Raw genomic sequence first — 19921 nt, 5'->3', positions numbered from 1 at the left:
CTTTTGCTTCTATCAGTGATGTTTTTATTACATTTCAAAAATTATCTTGCAAGGAGTGGTGGTGCCTGCCTTTCATCCCAGCATGAGAGACTTGGATCTGTGAGTTCAAGGCCAGCCTGGTCTATCTTTTTTTTTTTGGGGGGGGGGGAGGCGGGGAGGGTAGTTCTTGTTGTTTTTCCAGACAGGGTTTCTCTGTACATGTAGCCCTGACAGTCTGGCTGTCCTGGAACTCACTTTGTAGACCAGGCTGGCCTCGAACTTAAAGAGATCTGCCTGCCTCTGCCTCTGCCTCCTTAACATGCTGAGATTACAGAACTTAAAGAGATCTGCCTGCCTCTGCCTCCTTAACATGCTGAGATTACAGGCGTGTGCCACTACCACCTGGCAAAGGGAACCGTTTATCCTGTTGTTCTCAAGCAGCTAAGGCTCCCCATGAGCAGTTCTTCCCTCTGGATCGCTAGTCCCAATAGTTTGTCATTGAGAGTGTGTGAGGAAGCGAAGTGGCATGCCATTGCTGATCTAGTGGCACAAATGTGCATACCCTTAATTGACTTGCAGTAGGGTCCCCAGACAGAGATGCTTGCTGCCTCTCTGCATTCTCTGTGCTTTTGTAGGTATACATACTCACCACCTCTGTTCCTTCTGCTTTTCTCTCTACTTAACAAAGGGACTCATTCCTTTTTATCGCCTCGTGCACTCTTGCTTTGTGGCGTTTGTTGGTTCTGCAGAAGCTTCTGTGCAGGCTTTAGTGGTTGCGTGTGTGCTTTTCTTAGGCAGCTGGCCTTGCCTCTCCTGTGCTGGACCTTTTTTGTTTTGTTTTGACTGGACTCTTTATCTTGTTTTCTGTGCTTAACCTTGTCTGTGTTCAGCCTTTCCAGCCACTTGTTTTGTTATCTGTGCTCCCCGAGGGGACAGACTGTTGCTCTGGCCTGCTCTGCCCTGTGTTCCTCCTGCCAGGCTGTTGTTGATACTGAGTAAATGGAGAAGAAAGGAAGGAGTTGGTTCAGAGATGAGGTTCAGCTTCGGTTGTTTCTAGGATGCTCAGTAGGTCACCCACCCATCCCCAAGCCACTGGAAGTTGTTATTGCTACTTAAAAAAATGTAATGCATGGGTGTTTATAAATGTATATTTATAAACGTTTGTGCACAGAGCACCCAAAGAAGCCAGGGTGGGTCCTCTGGAACTGGAATTACAGTGGTGAGCTGTCATGTGGGTGTGGGGAATGGAACTCAGGACCTCGAGAAGAGCAGTCAGTGCTCTCCAGCCCCAACTATTTTTTAATATTATTGTGTACTCTTTGCAAATCTCCTCCATCCCATTGAAGTATACTTTTTCACATTCATCTTTTTCCTCCGGCAACTTTCTTCTTTTCCTTTGCCACTTGAAATTTCTGTGGATTCAACCATAAGTGCTCAAGATTGGCAACTCCTTAAAAAAAAATGTGTCTCCCCTTCTATGGACGTTTCTGTCAGCTTTTTCTACAACTGAGACAGGATAAAGTCTACCTAGAGCTCTCATGAAAGGCCTCCAGTTCCTTCCTGGTGGTCACCAATCTGCTTCTACCCTTCCTGTGAATTCCCAGTCAGGCTGGAAGGTCTCCAACCTTGCTCAAGATCGGAACACAGGGGCTACAGAGACGATTCAGCAGTCAAGAGGACTCAAAAGCTTTCGCCAAGAACCCAGGTTTGGTTCCCAGCTCCTACAAGGTGCTTCATAACTCTCTGTGCATCCATTACAGAGAACTCAATGGCCTCCTCTGGCCTTTGAGATACACATGCGGGCCAAGCACCCGAGCACATGCATAACAAAATGAGAGGGGTACGGGTCAGACTGCACTAAAGTCAGAGCCACATCTCTATCTGCCAATTGACAGTGTTTCCTGAAGCTTTGTTGTCTCTACCCAGTTCTTCATCTGATGACTTCCTAACGCCCGCTTTGTTGGATCCTGGGAAGCACTGTGGGAAACAGCAGCGAGCATTCACAGGAAGCCGATTACAAGACACTCACTGTTCCTCACTTTTATTGTTATCAACACAGACAAGCTTATGATTTGATAGACCTTGTGCTAGGGAGGGAGGCAGGGGGAAAAAATATAAAATATAGGACAGTCTTTGTTTAGTGTTGGAGAGAAAACACGGGAATGAAGATTGGTGGCAAAAAGAAAGGTGAACCCAAACAGAAGCAAGCTCTGCAGTAGTTGGTGCCTGTGTGTGTGTCTCTCTTCCTATCCTCGGCTCTCCTACATGCTGGGTGGGGGGAAATGCCCAGATGGTCAGAATCCCAGCTCTAGTAAGACCCCTGTGCTCTTCCACTCAGAATGGCACTGCAGCCATGTTTGCCTCAGCTCATTCCCAAGTCTTACCATCTGCTCATGTAGGGCAGATGGCCAGCCCTGTCCTCAATCTTCTCTCCTTCAGCCTTACTGGTATCCTTTCTTTCTCCCTCCCTCTCCTTTTCCCTTCCTCCCTCCCTCATTCCCTCGCCACCCTTCTACTTTGAGAGTCTGTGTATCCCGGGCTGGCTTTACACTTCTGCTCTTTCTGTTTCCCCCCGACTAGGGGGATTCCAGGTGTGCACTGCCTCCTTGGACACTGCCTGCCTGGCTTTCCAACTACCCACCCTGCTTATTCTGCCTTGAAGTTGTTCTCTACTCTTCCTCTACTCTTCCCACAGTACACATCGGCACTATAGCATTTCTTCCCCCCCGCCCCCCGCCGGAGTTTCTCTTTTTCTGTGTAACCCTGGCTGTCCTGGCACTCCTGTGTAAACCAGGCTGATCTTGAACTCAAGAGATCTGCCTGCACCTGCCTCTCAAGCACTAGGATTAAAGGTGTGCACCACCATACCTGGCTCCAGACAGGGTCTTAATTGTAGTCTGGTTGTGAGCCACCATGTAGATGCTGGTAATTGAACTCAGGTCCTCTGGAAGAGCAGTCAGTGCTCTTAACCACTGAGCCATCTCTCCAGGTTTGATTAGACACCCTCCTGAGGGTTTCCAATTCATGCTATATGGCAATTATCCCTCTGCTAGCCTTGAGTCTGTAGGTATAAGAGTATCAAAGCATCACACATCCTTGTATCAAACTGAGTTGGGACAAGAACCATCCACAGCGGGAACCTCAGATGGCTAGAAGGTGAAGACTGCTGGAGTAAGAGGGCTCCTTGCCAAGTATGGGATGCCATCTCTGTGGGCCCAGGCATCTGGAAGGCTAAAGCTAGAAGATCACTTGAGATTTCTAGATCAGCCTGGGCAAAGTAGTAACACACTTTCTCAAAATCCAGGGTAGAAGGAAGATAAGAAAGGCGGGAGAGAGGAAAGAAATGTGACTCCACAGCCAGTGTATGTCCTCTGTCAAGGTTTGCTGAATGCCACCAAATGGACACAGGTCGTTGGTTGGGCACAGTTTCTGGCAACCTTGAATACAGGTTGTATATGGTGCTGACTACCAAGACTGGGAAGATAAGAGGATTAGAGTCTTGCTATGACCAGGTGAGGGCTGAGATATTTGTAGGATCAGGGTTATCAACACAGTGGTTAACCTAGTAGGAGTCTAGTGCTGGGAGCCAAGATGTGTGACCTCCTGTAGAGGAGGCGGCAAACATAACAACTGACAGCTGCCAATGCTCTGCCCTCGGACACAGCAGTCGGGAGATGAAGGAAGTATTTTCAGACAGTCGGGCTGGTTGTGGTGGCGCAGGTCTACAATTCTGGCATTCCAGTGGCTGAGGCAGGAGGATCATGAATTCAAGGCTAGGCTGGGCTACCTAGTGAGACACTGTCTCAAAAAGCAAAAAAAAAAAAAAAAAAAAAAAAAAACCACACACAAAAAAATGAAATTAAAATGGGGGTTTTGGTGGTGGAGAGATGGCTCAGCAGTTATGGGATCTGATGCCTGTAGCCTTTCAAGGCAACTACACTTTCATGCACATATTCATATGAAGATACACACACCTACACATAATTAAAAACAAATCATTTAGAATGGAGTCAGGTGATGTGGCACATATCTTTAATCCCAGCACTCAGGAGACAGAGGCAGGCAGATCTCCATGAGTTCGAGGCTAGTCTGGTCTGCATAGTGAGTTTCAGGCCAACCAAGGCTACATAGTGACACACACTCTCTAAAATAACACACACACACACACATTATTAAATTGGGGCAGATGAGTGGCTCAGCTGGTAAAAGCCCGATGACCTGCACTTGACCCCTGGGACCCATAATGTGGAAGGACAGAACAGGTTTCTGGAAGTTCTGCCTCTACTAGTTTTGTTTTTTGTTTTTGTTTGTTTGTTTCTTGAGACAGGGTTTCTCTGTGTAGCCCTGGCTGTCCTGGAACTCACTTTGTAGACCAGGCTGGCCTCAAACTCAGGAATCTGCCTGCCCCTGCTTCCCAAGTGCTCCGATTAAAGGCATGTGCCACCACTGCCCGGCTCTGCTTCTACTTGTGTGTCATTGCATATGAGTGTCCACAAGCAGATATATATGCATGTACATACAAAATAAATAAAAATACACCCAAACAAGCAAACAAAACAGGAGCTGAAAAGTTGACTCAGCAGTTAAGGGCGTTTGGTGTTTGCACATAGGATCAGGGTTCAGTCCCCAACACTCACGTAGTGGTTCATAACCATCTGCAACTCCAGTTCCAGAGGATGCAATGCCCTCTTCTAGCCTCTGCAGGCACCAGGCACAAACATGGTACACACACATAATGCAGACAAGACACTCTTACACATAAATCATAGAAAACAAAACAAGCAAAACCCACCTACCCCCAAATTAGTCTGTTTGGAGACAGCGTGGACGCAGCTTTACAGGGAGGAATCCCTGCCTTAGCCAGGGAGCAAGGTCACTGTCAGAAGCAGCAGCACACGGACAGCCATGCTTTGGAAAGTCCTAGCACTTGCACACCTGATGCCCTTCTTCTAATCTAGCCATAAAAAACCACATCAGACAGATCTCATATTAGTTACGGATTCTATTGCTATGATAAGATATCATGACCAAAAGTAAAAGGGTTTGTTTCACCTGACAGCTTATAGTCCATCATTCATATCAGGAACTTATAGCAGGAACCTGGGAGCAGAAACTGACGCAGAGCCATTGCTTGCTGATGGCTTGCTCAGCATAGCTTTACACTATCCAGGAAGACCTGCCCAAGGTGGCCTCTCGCGCAGTGTGCTGGGCCCTCCCACACCAATCACTAGGAAAATGCCCTATAGTCTTGCCAGCAGGCAAATTTTGTGGAGCCAGTTTCTCAATTGAGTGTCCCTCTTCCTAAATGACTCTACTTAGGTCGACATAAAACTAGTCAGAACAAACTCCAACTGAGAATCTACAAAATACTTGACTTGTATTCCTCCAAGCTGCCAAGGTTAAGACTGGGTTTACTGGAACTAGAGATGCCTCAGTGGCTAAGAATGCTGACTGCTTTTGCAGGACTTGAGTTCACTTCCCAGCACCCAAGTTGAGTGGCTCACAACCGGCTGTAACTCCAGCTGTAGGAGATCTGATGCTCTCTTCCGGCCTCCATGGGTATTCACACACATGTGGCGTACATTCACGCAAACATATAATTAAAAATAATAAAAGAAAATATTTAGAAACGTTTGGTAATGCTGCTCAGTAGAAGAGCACTTGCTCAGTATATGTAGGGTCTTGGGTTCCATTCCCAGTACCACAAAAGCAACAGCAACAACAACCCAACAAAAAATGTTAGGGTTGCTGGACAATGGTAGTGCACACCTTTAGTCCCAGTACTTGGGAGGCAGGCAAACTCCTGAATTTGAGGCTAGCATGGTCTACAGAGTGAGTTCTAGGACAGCCAGGGCTACCTACACACAGAGCAACCCTGCTCAGAAAACAAACAAAAGTTAGGGTCATAAAAAAAAATAGATATAAAATCGGAGGCATATCACAACTCAGACAAACCCAAGAAAACAGTAACTACATGTAGACTGGCATTCTGGAAGGGCTTCAGGAATGGACAAGATATATCAGAGGGGAATAAAGGAAATATGCATAAAATTCAGACATGGATTAATAATGATGAATTATGCAAATGAACATGTTTGCAATATGGGTAACAGGGCAGGCTAAGCAACCACCCTGTACTAGCTCTTCTGAGATTACAAACAAAAGTTAGGGGCTGGAGAAATGGCTCAGTGGTTAAGAACACTGTCTGCTCTTCCAGAGGTTCTGAGTTCAAGTCCCAGCAACCACATGGTGACTCATAACTATCTGTGAGTACTGATGCCCTCTTCTGGCATATAGGTGTACATGCAGATAGAGCACTCAAGAGGGGCTTGCTGCCAAGCCAGATGATTTTGTGGTGTAAGAACATCTCCTGCAAGGTGTCTTCTGGTCTCCATGCCTGGGCTTCACACTCCCCTCTAAATGTAATAAAAGCCAGTGTCCAGTTGGTGAGGGCTAGATAGGGCTTCTACCGTCACATCAAAACGCACTCAGTCCTTAGATGATAACCTGCGACTGTTGTGCTTCCCCAGCGATTGGCAGAGCTGTCTCAAGGCCTAAGCCAGCACTGTTGTATCCTGCTTGCAGGAGAAAACATTTCTGCACACCTTTGTTCCCCCTCTTGGCTCCAAAGTCTTCCTCTGCCCCGTTCCTCCATGGCCTATAAGAAAACGATGAGCATCAGGTGTCTTCTGTGACTGATTTGCATAAAGGCTGCTGTAGAACTTTAGTGTCATCCTTATAAGAGCAGCTGTGACTATTTGTGAGGCCCTTAGGGCTGAGCTTGTTGATTCTTGAAGTTCCTTCAGAAGAGGGGGCAGGAAAGGTCACTGGACCTCAGTGAATGCATTCAGGGTCTAGGAAGGGGAGAGGAGGTATAGGCAAGAGCCCAAGTTCCTGTTTCTCCGGCTAGGTGCTGAGGGAGGCCAGGGAGAAAGGCAGGAAGAAAGTGGTCCTTGCCTGAGCAGATTAAGGGCCGAGGGAGGAAGGGATTACTAATTTAAATCAAACATACCCAGGAGACTTCCGCCTGGACTATAAGGAGGACAGCCCGGAGTGAAGTGACAGCTGCTCTGTTAATGGATTCTGCTCATGGGCCTGCCTTGTTCACAGAGCTCTGTGGAGGTCAGGGATCAACTCTGTGAAGTCAATTCTCACCTTCCACTTGAGGTGGGTTTCGGGGGTCACGGCAAAGTGCTCTCCCCACTGTCTCACCTGACACAGTCTGATGCCCGTTCCCAGCACTCGCGGCCTTCTGGGTCGGCCTCCAGAGTTCAGTGCCATTAATTACCATTAGCCTAGAAAGCTTGTCATTCACCTGAGTGGGCTCTGGAGTTTTCAGAACAGAACTTCTCGACACAAACTATAACATCTGAAGTTAACTGACAGTCTGTTCTGCTTCATCGCTGACACCTCTAGTGTGGCTCTGTGTCTAGGCCCCTGAGAGTGTAGGGAAGTCTGCACCCAGGACACTGATAGTGGTGGCTAGTTTTAAATGCCGCCATCTCACAATCTAGAATCACCTAGAAGGGATTGTTTCGATTAGGTTGGCTGTGGGAAGACCAGCCCACTGTGGGCAGCAGCATTTTGTGGGAAGAGTCTTGCACTGAAGAGGACCCAAACACTGCCCTCTGCTCTGAACTATAGGTGACTATAGCTGCATCAAGTTCCCGTTGCCTTGATTTTCCTGAAATGGTGGACTGTGACCTGGAACGGTGAGCCAAGTAAACCTTTGCTTCCTCAAGTTGCTGTTGTCATGGTATTTCATCACAGCAACAGGAAGCAAGACTAGGACACTGGCTATGACCGGTTCCCATTTCAGGTCAAGGACTAACAGGAAAATAAACTCAACAGATGAACCCAGGTTTGCTTGTTTATTTATTTATTTATTTTTGAAGAGATAGTTTTTTAATCCAGATTTCACAAACTCATGGTACAAAGTGGGTCCCCCAGCTTTCTCTAGAGCTATAAACTGCTCTTGCTTATTGGCTGCCTATGAAATTTTCTGATTGAAATAACTCAAATGTTCCTACAATACTAATCATATTCACCCATACTGTTCTGACCACGGTACCTGGCCCTGTAACAGCCACTCACTGACTGGCTCTCCAGGCCACTGTAAGTTGCTTGGGCAGCTGACACACCCATGTCCTGCATCACCTGGCTGCTCTAAGCCCCACTGCTAGCCCCTGTTGTTGAATTCAGGAAGAGTTCTATGTATCTGTGCTACATGTTGGTCCTGTCCTTGGACATAGCTGCCACTGCTTCTTCAAGAGTTGCAAACTCAACATCAGCTTCCGCATCACTCTCCCATCAGGACCAATCTCAATATGGACTCTCACACGGTTGAGTGGAGAGAAGAAGTTGTAAATGTGGTTCTCCGTTGCTTTGTAGGGCACCCTCTCATGTGAACGCAGTGGCCGGTGGTGCTCTGCACTGTGAACTCGCTGTCTCCATATCTGTGGTCATACATTCCTGAGACAATAGCTGAGGTCTCTCCCACACCGGTCAGTGGTGAAGCCATAGCCATCACTGAGGGCACTGTAGTCTTCATAGCCCGCACCGTAGGCACCAGACCTCATCCTATCCAGGCTTGCCTGTTTCACAATGCCAGTGTACCTCCCGGCTGTGCCAGGCCTGTCCTAAGGCCCAGGCCTCTGCACAGACATAAACTTCAGAGGTGGTTCTGAGTATGACCTAACTTCCTCCTGACTGCTCATGAACACTTCAATATACCTGTGCCCTATTCTCTCCTTGTGCTTCCCTAAAGCTTTCTCAGCTAACTCTTGTGAGGCAAACTGAGTGAAGGCCTCCCCTGTAATCTTGCCTTCTGGGTCCACAGGTAGTGTGATCCTGTTTGGCACAATTTCCAACCCCGAGAAGAACTGAACAATTTCTTTCTTTGTGCATCCAAATGGGAGTCCCTGAAGGCTCACAAAGCCATCATTGGCACTGTTGACGCTGTTTGGACCTCTGTGCTTCAACACCCAATCCATCTCGGTTCTGTGTGACTTAAACACAGAACTTAAACTTATACTGGTGTCCCATGCTTTTCCTGTCTTTTTTCAGAGCCAATTTTACACCATCTGATTCAAGTTCAACAAAAGCCTCACCACTCTGCCTGCCTTCTCTAGTATAAATGAAACGAACACCTGTGACCCCCATCATGAATTGTGCAGCTGGAGAGGAAGTTTTTTACATTCTCAATTGAGCAGGGCTATGGTAGGCCATGGAGTTTGACCACATAGCCTTCACCTCCCTCAGGGCCCAGCATCATGGACACTTGACAGGGCTGATGTCACACAAGCTTGGGCAATTTTTTGTAGCTTTAGTCCCAGCAGTCAGAAGACAAGAGGCAAGTGGGTCTATATAACAAGTCCTAGGCCAGGCAGAGTCATAGAGCCATACCCTTAAAGAACCACCACAGATGCCTTCTGTAGGAAACACTTAATGGAAGATAACAAGTTTACTATGGGAGGAAGGTAGGAATGACTTTTATTTTCAATAAGGAACCGGGCTTATGAACCCCAACTCCACCCAATGCCTTAAAAATGCAGAGGGTTCCTGGGAAAGTCCAGGTGCATCTTCTTTTTGTTCTCAACCTTCAGGAAGATGCAGGAGATGCAGGGAGCTGGAAGGAAGCAAGATGGTGATGGTGCAGAGCCTCAGGCAGTGGACCATGGATCCAGGTTTTAAGCACCCACCAGCCTTGACCAGCAAAGACCACTTGGACTCCGAAGGGAGGAGCATGACCCTGCCTTGGGAGGCAAGTTTGAGGATGGTGGGTTCTGGGGAAAAAGAGGCTCTGACATGGGAACAGCACCCACCCTTCTGATTGTTTCATTCTGGGCAGCCACCTTCAAGCCTGTTTCCACAACAGAGGAACACAAGTATACTTCTTTCTACCTGTGCCTCTGGCTTGTTCCGAGTGGAGTCACTTCTGCTAAGGGTGGATGGTTGTAGTGACAGAGTGAGGGGCAGAAGTCCAAGGCAGTTGGTAAGAAATCACCAGTTTATTGAATGAAAAAACCCAACATGGCCCCAGTCTTCCCACCCCACTTATTCTCAGGCCCAAGAGACACTCTGGACAGTTGGGCCGGCAGCGGGAAGGGCTGAAGAGTCTTGGGTGTGAAGAACGCCAAAACTATGTTCCCAGTGCAGTTCTGTGCCACACTGCTAGGAAGCAGTGAGAGGGCAACAGAGAAGCTCTGAAGTGCCAGAGGGCATGGAGGCTGGGTTAGCTCTGTCACGTGTTCTCAGCCTCTCATGAAGACACTGATGAGGAGGCTGAGATAGATCTGGGACCCATCCATGGCTGAGAGAGGGAAGGAGGCTGCTGGAGGGAGACCTGGTAGAGATGGGCCTCTTTCTGCTGCCCTGCCATGACAGAATTGGGAAGACAGAGCAGGGATGGGGACACAAGCTGACACAGGAAAAGGGAGACATGTGACTGGGTAAGAGTCACAGATAGTGTGTGTATGTTGAGGGGTGGGTTTGCTGTCTCCTACCTCATGAAGCCACAGAGCAATCTTAGGTGGGAGGCTGGGAGGCAGAGGGAGGAGCCTCAAGGACCTGTGCACAGGACAAGTTACCCAAACAACTAAAACACACACAAAACACAGGACATCCAAGCGATTTGAGATGCCAGGAAATCATGCATGGGAGAGACTGGGAAGGCCCCTTCAATCCCAGAAATACCAGGATGCCCAGGTGCCAGCCTCATTTCCCCTACTGGGAAGTTGCGCGGCAGGTGAGGTCACAGGAAGGGTAGGAGGCCCCAGCCCTGCTGGAGGAAGGCAGGGGGAGTACACCAGGCAACAGAGCCTTGGAAATGCAGAGCCGGGTGGCCAGGCTATGTAGGGTGCTGGGCTGTCTCACTGTGTACCAGAACTCCAGGTTTTTCATTTCCAGAAAGGGTACCAGTGCTGCAGGGGTGAGTGAGGTGAAGGAAGGCCCAGAGTATTCAATTACAGGGATTATGGACACCAGAGTCAGGACCACCCAGCTCTGGGCCTGGAACAGGAGGAAGGGTAGTCCAGAGATGGGCTGGACAGTGAGAGGGGAGGGCTGTATCCCCAGTGGCAGTGTCCTTCAGGACTGGGTGTGTAGAGACAAGCCCCAGTGCTGAGAAAGGGAGGCTGGGCTGGGGCTTGCTGGCCTTCCCCTGCCTGCAGGTGGTGAGGCTGGGTGGCAGTGCCAGGAGGGAGTGGTTGGGAGGCAGGGTCTCAGGTGGTCTTGCTGCCACTGAAGAGTCCCACTGGAAAGTGCTTGACATGAGTTGGCCACTGGGCTGCCAGCTGGAAGAACTTGATGTCACTCCACTCAACTCCATCGATGGACACTGGGGTGATAGGGAAGAGAAAGGTCAAGGGTTAGCTAAAACCCTCAGGGAGGATGTGGCTCCCTTCCTCACCCTGCGACCACTACCATCTCACCTCTCAGCATGGTTTGCTGCTGCTTTGCAGAACAGATGAGGCGGCTGATGCCCTCGATGACCTGGCTCTTAGAATCCACCTCCTTTTCCCGGGGCTTCTTGCTCAGGAAGATAGTGGGCACTGTAAAACATGTGTCAAGAGAGTTGGGAAACAGCCACAATCCCACCTCAGCCCCTGCCTCCAGCCCCATCTGCTTCCTTCTTGCTGGGGCTGGGGAGGTAACTGTTCCCCATGCTTCCTGGCCCTGGCCAAGAGGAGCTCTGAACTCCTGGGCCCTGGGCCACTTTGCCTATGATGCTTCACTTTGGCTGGGGCTCCTCAGCATCTGTACAGTGAAGCTCTGGGGCCAGATGGGCTCCAAAGTCCCTCCTGGGGGAGCACCTGGGCACCTTGGGGCAGGGCTGCCTCCTTGTCCGGGTCACCAAAGCAGTGGCTGGGTGATAAAAGTGGCAGATGTTTGTACTACCTCTGCCCCAGATGTGGGAATAATTCAAGCTGTGTCTATCTACTCTGGGAAGTAGGGTAGGGTCCCTGCTGAGCTGATGGCTGATAGCAGGTCCCTATGCCAGTGGTGGGCTTGGCTGCAGGCCTGGTTTGGGCCCTGGGAGAACTCTGAAGGGAAGAGGCACAACTTCCTGGGAGCTCCTGTAGGGCAGATTTGGGGTCACAAAGGACATATGCTGCAGGTACACATCTGGAGCTACAGTGTTCCAAATGGTTACCACCCAAGCAATGGTCTGGTAGGAATTCTTGTTTCACTCTCTTGGACCACAGGTCCGACAACTCCTCTGCAACTCTGCCTTCGATGCTCTAACTACCCCTTTATCTGCATTTGCCCCTCTTTTTGGGGTATGGGTGATTTTTTTTTTAAAGATTGATTTATTATATGTAAGTACAAATCTCATTACGGATGGTTGTGAGCCACCACGTGATTGCTGGGACTTGAACTCAGGACCTTTGGAAGAGCAGTCAGTGCTCTTACCCGCTGAGGTGTCTCTCCAGCCCGGTATGGGTGATTATTTTGAGGTAGGATCTCATGGCCTTAAACTTTTAATTTTCCTGCCCGAGCTTCCAAAATGCTGGGATTATTGATATGTACTGCTATGCTTAGCTCATTTGTTGTTGTTGTTGTTGTTTTGTTTTTTTGTTTTTTTGAGACAGGGTTTCTCTGTGTAGTCCTGGCTGTCCCAGAACTCACTCTGTAGACCAGGCTGGCCTCGAACTCAGAAATCCGCCTGCCTCTGCCTCCCGAGTGCTGGGATTAAAGGCATGCGCCACCACGCCCAGCTTAGCTCCTTATTTTTAAAAAGTGGTCATATCTTTTGCTCTTGAAACTTCCCTGGAATGGCTTCCATTCCTGGAGGAGGAACATGAAGGTGGCCCTCTTCATTCCGTACTCACCCTGAAGGCAGTGGACTTCTCTAGCTGATATACAACTGCCTGTTGGACCCTAGGCTAGCCTCAAGATCTGCATACTAATGCACGTATCTTATCCAGACGCAGATTGTGGCCCAGGCCCTGCCTAGGACAGGGGTTTGGAGGGGAGGCCAGTGAGGCCTGCTGGTCTGGTGTCTTCCCTGGCCTACCTTTCTTGTTCTTCTCTTTGGTGACCACAGTCATTGCCATGGTGCCAGAAAGCTGGGCTTCCCCTGCATGTGGCAGGCGAGAAACCTGCACTGAGCGGAAGACACTCTTGAGGGTATTCTTTGAACTGGCGTCCCTCTTATCACCTTCTCTCCTTCGCTCCCCAGGGTGGCCCAGCCAGTAGTCCACCTGGAGACCAATCACATCCCCATATGGACTATTTGGGCTCCTGGAGAAATGAAATAGAAACAAAATGTTGGCTTTGACTTCAGTGACTAACCACATAAGCCCAATGAGGGATGGGAGAGACTGCCTTTGGGAGCAGGAAATAGAGAAAAAGGCTAGCCAGCTGGCTCTGCTTCCTCCAGTCACACAGAATCTGAGAACAAAGACAGAAGAAGATAAAAGCCCAAGTCACAGTAAGGAAATCAAAACTCATAAATCAAGGGAAGAAGAGAAAGCTTTGTGAAAGAGTGTGCACACACGCAAGCAAACAAGCCCAGGCCCAAAGCAGGCAGCTGTCTGGCGAGCAAAGCAGGGAGCAGGGGCTAAGACAGCACCATGGCTTCAAGGACGCCTTGGCAGCCAAAGGGATGCCACCCTGCACCTTTGCTTTTGTATGGCACTTTTAGCTCAGTGATAATTTTAGCTCCTGGGGAAAATGGAGTGTTTTCTTGAAAGGAGGCGTCAGACACAATAGGTACCCGGGCTATGAAAGTCATCTGACTTTTCCTTCTGCCTCATTTTGGTGGCTCCATTAAAAAACAAGTTTAAATTGGATGAGAAAAGAGGTCAAGGTAGGGGTTGGCCCCAGTCCTCAAATCCAAGCTGGATAGAAGCCTTTCATGTAGTGGATGAAAAAATGGGAGAAAACAGGCTTCCTGCAAGCTTAAAAGTACTAGATTGCTGAGGCAGAGTGTGGCTGCATTCCTAAACTGTCTCTTCCACGACAGCAGAAGACCATGACTGGAAATATGAGGAGGAGAAGGGCTGAACACTAGCTCTAGGGCCCACGCCTTCCTCAAAAGTTACGATACTGTCATGGGCACTTCTGAAAAGCCACTGGCAACGGCCCCCTCTTGAGCTGTGAGGTGAAGAGGGGGAGATGGTGAAGACAGAAGAGTGAAGATGCTGTTCTCTGTGCCTGGCCACACCTAGCTTTTCTTGCCTGAAAGTCTTTGTCCTCTGCCCTCACGACACCTTCTCTAGCGCTCCCACAGACATGGCAGAAAACGAGCTTGTTGGCTATCTCCCTGAACCTTAGGTACCTGAGATTGTAAAGAAACATTCTCCCTTCCACCACTCCCAGCAATCTCAGTGACAAGGTCTTTGTCATCTCAGCACTGCAGGCCCAACCTGGACCTGAGCCATTAGCTGCTATAGCTCCAGGGGCTCCCATCAGGCAGGTACACAGAGGGTGCCACTCTGAAGCATGTCCCACACTGACACTGTTGCCACTCAGAACTGACAATATTCCTGTGAGGTGGTCATATCACCTGCACACACAGCAGAAAACTGAAGCTCAGTAACCTGCCAAAGTCACCATAGTGCACACAGGATGGTTCCACTTGACCTAGGCGTCCCGAGGACAGTGACTCTCAGCCTTTCTAATGCTGCTACCCTTTAATACAGCTTCTTATGTTGTGGTGACCCCCAACCATAAAATTATTTTTGCTGCTACTTCATAAGTATAGTTCTGCTACTGTAACATAAATATCTGTGGGTTCTTTTGGTTTTGTTTGCTTTTTTGAGACTGTTTTTTTTGTGTAGCCCTGGATATCCTGGAACTCACTCTATAGACTAGGCTGGCATCAAACTTACAGATATCTGCCTGCCTCTTCCTCTCAAGACCTGGGATTAAAGGGCATGCACCACCGCTGCCTGCCTAATACCTATACGTTCTGATGGTCTTAGGCAACCCCTGTGACTCACAAGTTGAGAACCACTGCCCTAGGAGGCTCTATTAGAAGCTACCTGAACAATACTTTAACAGCCCGCTAGAGCCACTATGTCAATACAGGCACAGCTGACCCTACAGTGATGAAGGCTAGACAAAGCAAGAAGAATCAAACTGCACTAAACCTTCTTTCAATGTCTCCCCTGCCTTACGACCATCTCTGGACTCTACCTAAGCCAGTGCTCCCACCCAGCATGGCTATGCCGGGCCTGGGGAGGGAATCAGCTTGGGGAGGAACCTTACCCCACGATGGCGAGGGCACTGCTCATGGATGGGGATGAGGGAGGGGTAGCTGTGGCATCTCGGCTCAGGCCTGAGCTTGAGGGTGGTGATGTGGAGGGCACAGTAAGGCTGACCACAGGTGAATCGTCCCCATCACCTGTCAAAGGGACAAACACAGTTGGCCAGAGGCAGTCACCCCTGACCTGCTGGTGGCAGGAGGTATGCTTCCTTTCAGTGGGCCCCAGGGTCTTCTCAGAGGAATGACCCAGACCTCCCCGCTCAACTGCGTCCTTGAGCACATTCAGCCAATTACAGCACAGAGTGCTGGGAAAGTATGATTTCACTCAGAGAAGCAAAGCACTCTAGTTTACCTGCAGTGGAGGGCGAGTCTTCAACAAGGCCCACTTTCACAACCTGTAGAGATGGGACTTTTGTTAGGTCCTCTGTCAGGGTAGCAAGCCCCAATCCATCTATAACCAACACGTGGCCAGCAGTACAACCATAACTACATGGTGTTTTGTCAATGACTAAAAAATCTCTACATGTCTGAAACAGCCGACAACTTAAAAAGAAAGGCTACTGTGTGGGTTTGGTGATATAAAGAGGTCTGGTCTCCATCCCTGGAACCATAACACTAAAGGAAGAAGCCCAGTCCTGTGAGGTAGGCCCATGAGACTTGGTAGCCCTTCTCTGGGGACTATGGCAGAGCCAACTTTGAAGGCACTGTCCTGATCTCATTTCTTCTAAAGCCATATTGGCTTTGGAATAAGTATATCTCAAGGGTGTCTAGGCTCTGTGTCAAGACAAGGGAACTGCTGAAGGTGTAGCTACAGCTTTCCCACTTCCTACTTCCTGGAATCTGAAGTACCCTTGGAGGTATGTCTCACGAATTCTGGAGAAGATGGAAGGTGCCCTCCAGTGGCCGGAAAAAAAAATACAGCTAGAAACACTTGGTTACTGTAGACTGTGTTCTAAATGACAGGTGTCCCGGCACCTGAGCCAGCCCATCCAGCAGAATAGTTGGGCTGGAGGCTCAGGACTGGGCTGGGCTGGGGTGTCTGCAGCAAATGCTATGTGCCCTTCTCAGGTGGTACCTGTGGGGTGGGTCCAGGTGATATCCTGGGCCTTCCTGGATACAGCTATCATCTCCCTAACTCCCCTGGCAGTTTGGCAAGCTGCTAGATCTTGTGGTTAATTTTTTCTTTTTGGATGCTGCAAGTAGAACCCAGGGTCTTATGTATGTGCTGTGTCACTGAACTGTGGCCGCTGGAATATTTTTTTCTTTAATGTCACTTACTTTGAGAGCACAGAGAGTGTTCTCATATCCCTAGTTCCATGAAGGCAGTAGCTATACTGCCAGCCTGTGTGGGAGCTGGGGCTCTGGACTGCCATGCAGCAATGGGAGCTTTCCAGAGGCTAAGTAGGCAGTGACTGGCTAGGTGGCTGGAGGAAGCCTGCTCATTTCCCCAGATGAGATCACTCAGGACACCCTTCCAAAGTAGGAACAGTTAAAACAGGTCTGCTTAGCTCTTCCCTGTAAAGATTCTGAGAGATCTTCAAGATCACAGGAGACAAAAGTCAACTCTGAAAGGAAATCAGAATGCCTTCTGAATGGAATTACCAGTTTTCAGCCCTCTGTAGAGTGCTCTGGCTTCTTGAATTCCAAGGCTCCTGAGATCATGTCATTGCTAAGTGAAGAATACCAAAGTCCAATACACTTGACCCCAAAGGCATCCATGAGGATCTTGCTTTATTCTGAGATAAATTTACTCCAATTTCACGAATTCACTAATATATACACTTGCAACAGAGAGGCTCTTCCTCCAAGTCTACCCTGTGAGGTAGCTGGTTTTGGACTTGTGAGAAATGCCACGTTTCACTATTTCTGAGGCCACTTCCTCCTCCCTGAACCTGGACCAGCTACACTGTGGGATAAGCTTCAGCAGTCCAAGGCCCCAAGTTCAGGGCTTGGCACAATAAACAGGAGAACCCGGTAACTAATCTGGGGTAGCTCTCGATTTGGGAAAGGATGCCCCTCTGTAAGCCTAGCATTTAGGAAGCTGAGGCAGGAGGATCACAAGTTCAAGTTTAGCTACAGACATCCTACTGCCTCTGCCTCCAGAGTTCTGGGTTTAATGGTGTATGCCAGCACACATAGCATTTTCTTGTATAGAGGGGAAGTAAGGGGCCAGGATTCTGGGGTCAGAAGGGGGAAGCAAGTACATACGCCAATGAAGGGGATGAACTTCTGGTAGGAGTCCTCATCAGGGCTGTGGGATACAGGAAAGATTTACAGTCAGTGGGCTGAAGAAAGAAGCTTCCCACACTGTATCCTGCTCAGTGGGCTCCAGAACACACGGCTACCACTTTCTGTCACATTGCAGGGTGGCCACTCATTGAAGACAGAGTGGAGTGCAGAACAGAGGCAGAGAGCATGCTGTGCAAACAGCTCTGCTCATACTTGCCATCTGATTTCAGTCACCAGTGAGGACAACAACTGGTGCCTCTGCAGGAGAAGGCACAGGCATGGAGGCATGCACATCCTTTAGGGCCTCTCTGACAGGAAATGGAATGGTGAAAAACAAAATGTGAAAAATCAAAGAACTCAAGGTTCCTCTAACCTACCCAATCTGTTTTTAGAAAACTCCTAATGTTAGACTTACAACTTATGCCTGCAGGTCAACATGGCTTCAGCCACAGGCAGCTGGTGTGTTGTGGTAGCTCCATTGACATACTGCATCACACGACCCACCACATCCAGTGGCTCTGCAGAAAAGCCAGGAGGAATGTGTCTATTTCAGTAGCCCTATAGCTCCTCAGAGAGGTCCTCCTGAGTCCCAAGCCAAGACCCTCAGAGCTGAAGTGAAGAAAGGACTCTAAGATCCTGTTGGCCATGACTTAAAGGAATCATAAAGCAAAGCACAGTCCTCTCTTCCCTGAGCTGGACTCTGATGCTAGCTAGCATCACCAGTGCGTGGAATGGCAATACCTGCTGGTACAGTGTCACTCACTCAACAAGAGCTTGATCAGTGGCACTGTCTATTGCCTATGTCATCTCTATAAGCAGAGCTGGCCCACATCCCAGCCACTCTGAGCTTACTTTTGGCTGCAGAACCTCTCCTGCAGAGAGGGCCACACAGGGCACACCTCCATTAATGACCGTCCCCTGGGAAGGGGATCTGCACAGTGGGCAATAGCTGGGGCTACAGGAACAGGAAGCAGGTTGCTCCTCATGCGCTTGAGCTGCGCTGGGGACTAGAGCCTCACTGCTCGGAGGTTCCTACTAGGGGTCCTTACCTGACACTGGAGGCTCTGAGCGACTGAATAGGTCTCTCCAGGCAGAGTCAAGAAAGGTGCTGCTATATCTACTATCTACTGAGCCCAAGTATTTGGCCACTGGATGAGAACCTGGCACAGGGAAAACCAGAGAAAGTGAAGTGTTAGTGGGTAGAGTAGAGGGAGCAGCTATCCCCAGCCGTGGTCCAGCCTTTAGTTTCCCTGACTAATTCCCATCCTTGCTGTAGGAAGCAGGTCTGCTAACAGAGGTCTCCTGAATGCTGCCAGACATTACCTAGGGGGATGATGAGGAAGCGCATGTAACCCAGCCAGTCTGGGGTCTTGCTGGCAAGGGACTTGACAAAAAAACGGAGGATGGAGCTCAGGTAGCTCTGGCTGCCCACAGCTGCCACCTTGACCGGCCTCGGCATGGATGAGTTGCAGTTGCAGCTGGTAAGAGAGGGGGTGTACACACACCATATTAGGTCTCAGCATCCTGCTCAGGGTAGGCCTCAAGCTCTGACTTCATGCATTCCAAAGGCCACAGGGGAAGCATGCCAAGAAATAAAATGATACAGGGAGGCTGCTCAAGGGGGCAGGCAGGTGTCTTTGGAGAAGGCAGAAGCTAACAGGAAGTTGGAAGTGCTGCTTGTGAGGCCTGGAATTAGCCCAGACCCAGACACCTTGAATCTCCTTGCTGTCACGTGACAGGGAATACCAGGTCTCTCTAAGGTGATCCTGGAGAGGTAAACATAGGCTCTCCATTAACAAGCAACACGTTACCATAGAGGGAAGGAATATAAGATATTTTCAGAACCCTGTACTCTCTTCTTTGTCTTAGATTTAGGAGAAAGATGAAGCAAGTCTAAGTGAGGCATGAGTCCAGGGTGTGGAAGTGGTGGGAGCAGAAGTTTCAGGAGCTGATATTCTACTAGTGGCATAGAGCATTGCTGCAGGCTCTGTCTCCAAGTATAAATTAGAGCTGCGACTTCCTAGCCTAAGCGTATCACCATCACTAGAAGCCAGATGGGAGGATGAGACAGGAGAGAGAGACAAAACACCCTAAGAAGCAAAGCCTTACTAGCGCTGAATCCTAGTGAGAAGGGCGGACAGCACGGCCTGGACCTCCACTGTTGAGCAGGTGCATACCACAGGCTTCCTCTGGTCTTGAAGCAATTCAGCCACGTACTGGAGGGGGAAAGGCAGGGACACAGGTGAGCTACACCACTCCCCACAGATGCTGAGAAGGCAGGCAAGGCCCAGATGGAGCTGCAGAGCACCTGTCCTCTTCAGGTTATGTGTCAGACCCCATGGAAACATGCTGACTGTGGGATGAGGAGGATTAAGGGTTCCAAATGCCCATGTCCAGGCATCCTTGGAACCAAGGTCTATGAGGCTGACATAGATGGCAGATGAAGTCACTCTCCTGTCTCCCTGTGTGCTGTTTCAGGCCACACACTGGGAACATCTG

General features: G+C 49.3%; 1 protein-coding gene and 1 pseudogene across 1 annotated transcript in view; both read right to left on the bottom strand.

The window, feature by feature from the left end:
• Positions 1-7934: 7934 nt before the first annotated feature.
• On the bottom strand, positions 7935-9601 carry LOC110285362 (heterogeneous nuclear ribonucleoprotein F-like; annotated as a pseudogene).
• Positions 9602-9856: 255 nt separating this feature from the next.
• Positions 9857-19921, bottom strand: part of Pacs1 (phosphofurin acidic cluster sorting protein 1) — a 130063-nt gene continuing 119998 nt past the window's right edge. Inside the window, exons 15-24 of the mRNA XM_021151452.3 lie at positions 19532-19638; positions 18746-18900; positions 18472-18582; positions 17838-17940; positions 17402-17444; positions 15546-15588; positions 15196-15331; positions 12998-13224; positions 11412-11531; positions 9857-11317 (exon numbers count right to left, since the gene is read on the bottom strand). Of these exons, the coding sequence (XP_021007111.1) occupies positions 11202-11317; positions 11412-11531; positions 12998-13224; positions 15196-15331; positions 15546-15588; positions 17402-17444; positions 17838-17940; positions 18472-18582; positions 18746-18900; positions 19532-19638 (1161 nt within the window). The 3' untranslated portion in view covers positions 9857-11201. The remainder of the gene's footprint in view (positions 11318-11411; positions 11532-12997; positions 13225-15195; positions 15332-15545; positions 15589-17401; positions 17445-17837; positions 17941-18471; positions 18583-18745; positions 18901-19531; positions 19639-19921) is intronic.

Source organism: Mus caroli, unplaced genomic scaffold, assembly GCF_978045245.1.
Source record: "Mus caroli unplaced genomic scaffold, Mus_caroli_1 scaffold_20, whole genome shotgun sequence".
Classification (NCBI taxonomy): domain Eukaryota; kingdom Metazoa; phylum Chordata; class Mammalia; order Rodentia; family Muridae; genus Mus; species Mus caroli.
The sequence above is the reverse complement of the archived record's forward strand: the minus strand, read 5'-3'. Positions and strand labels throughout refer to the sequence as shown.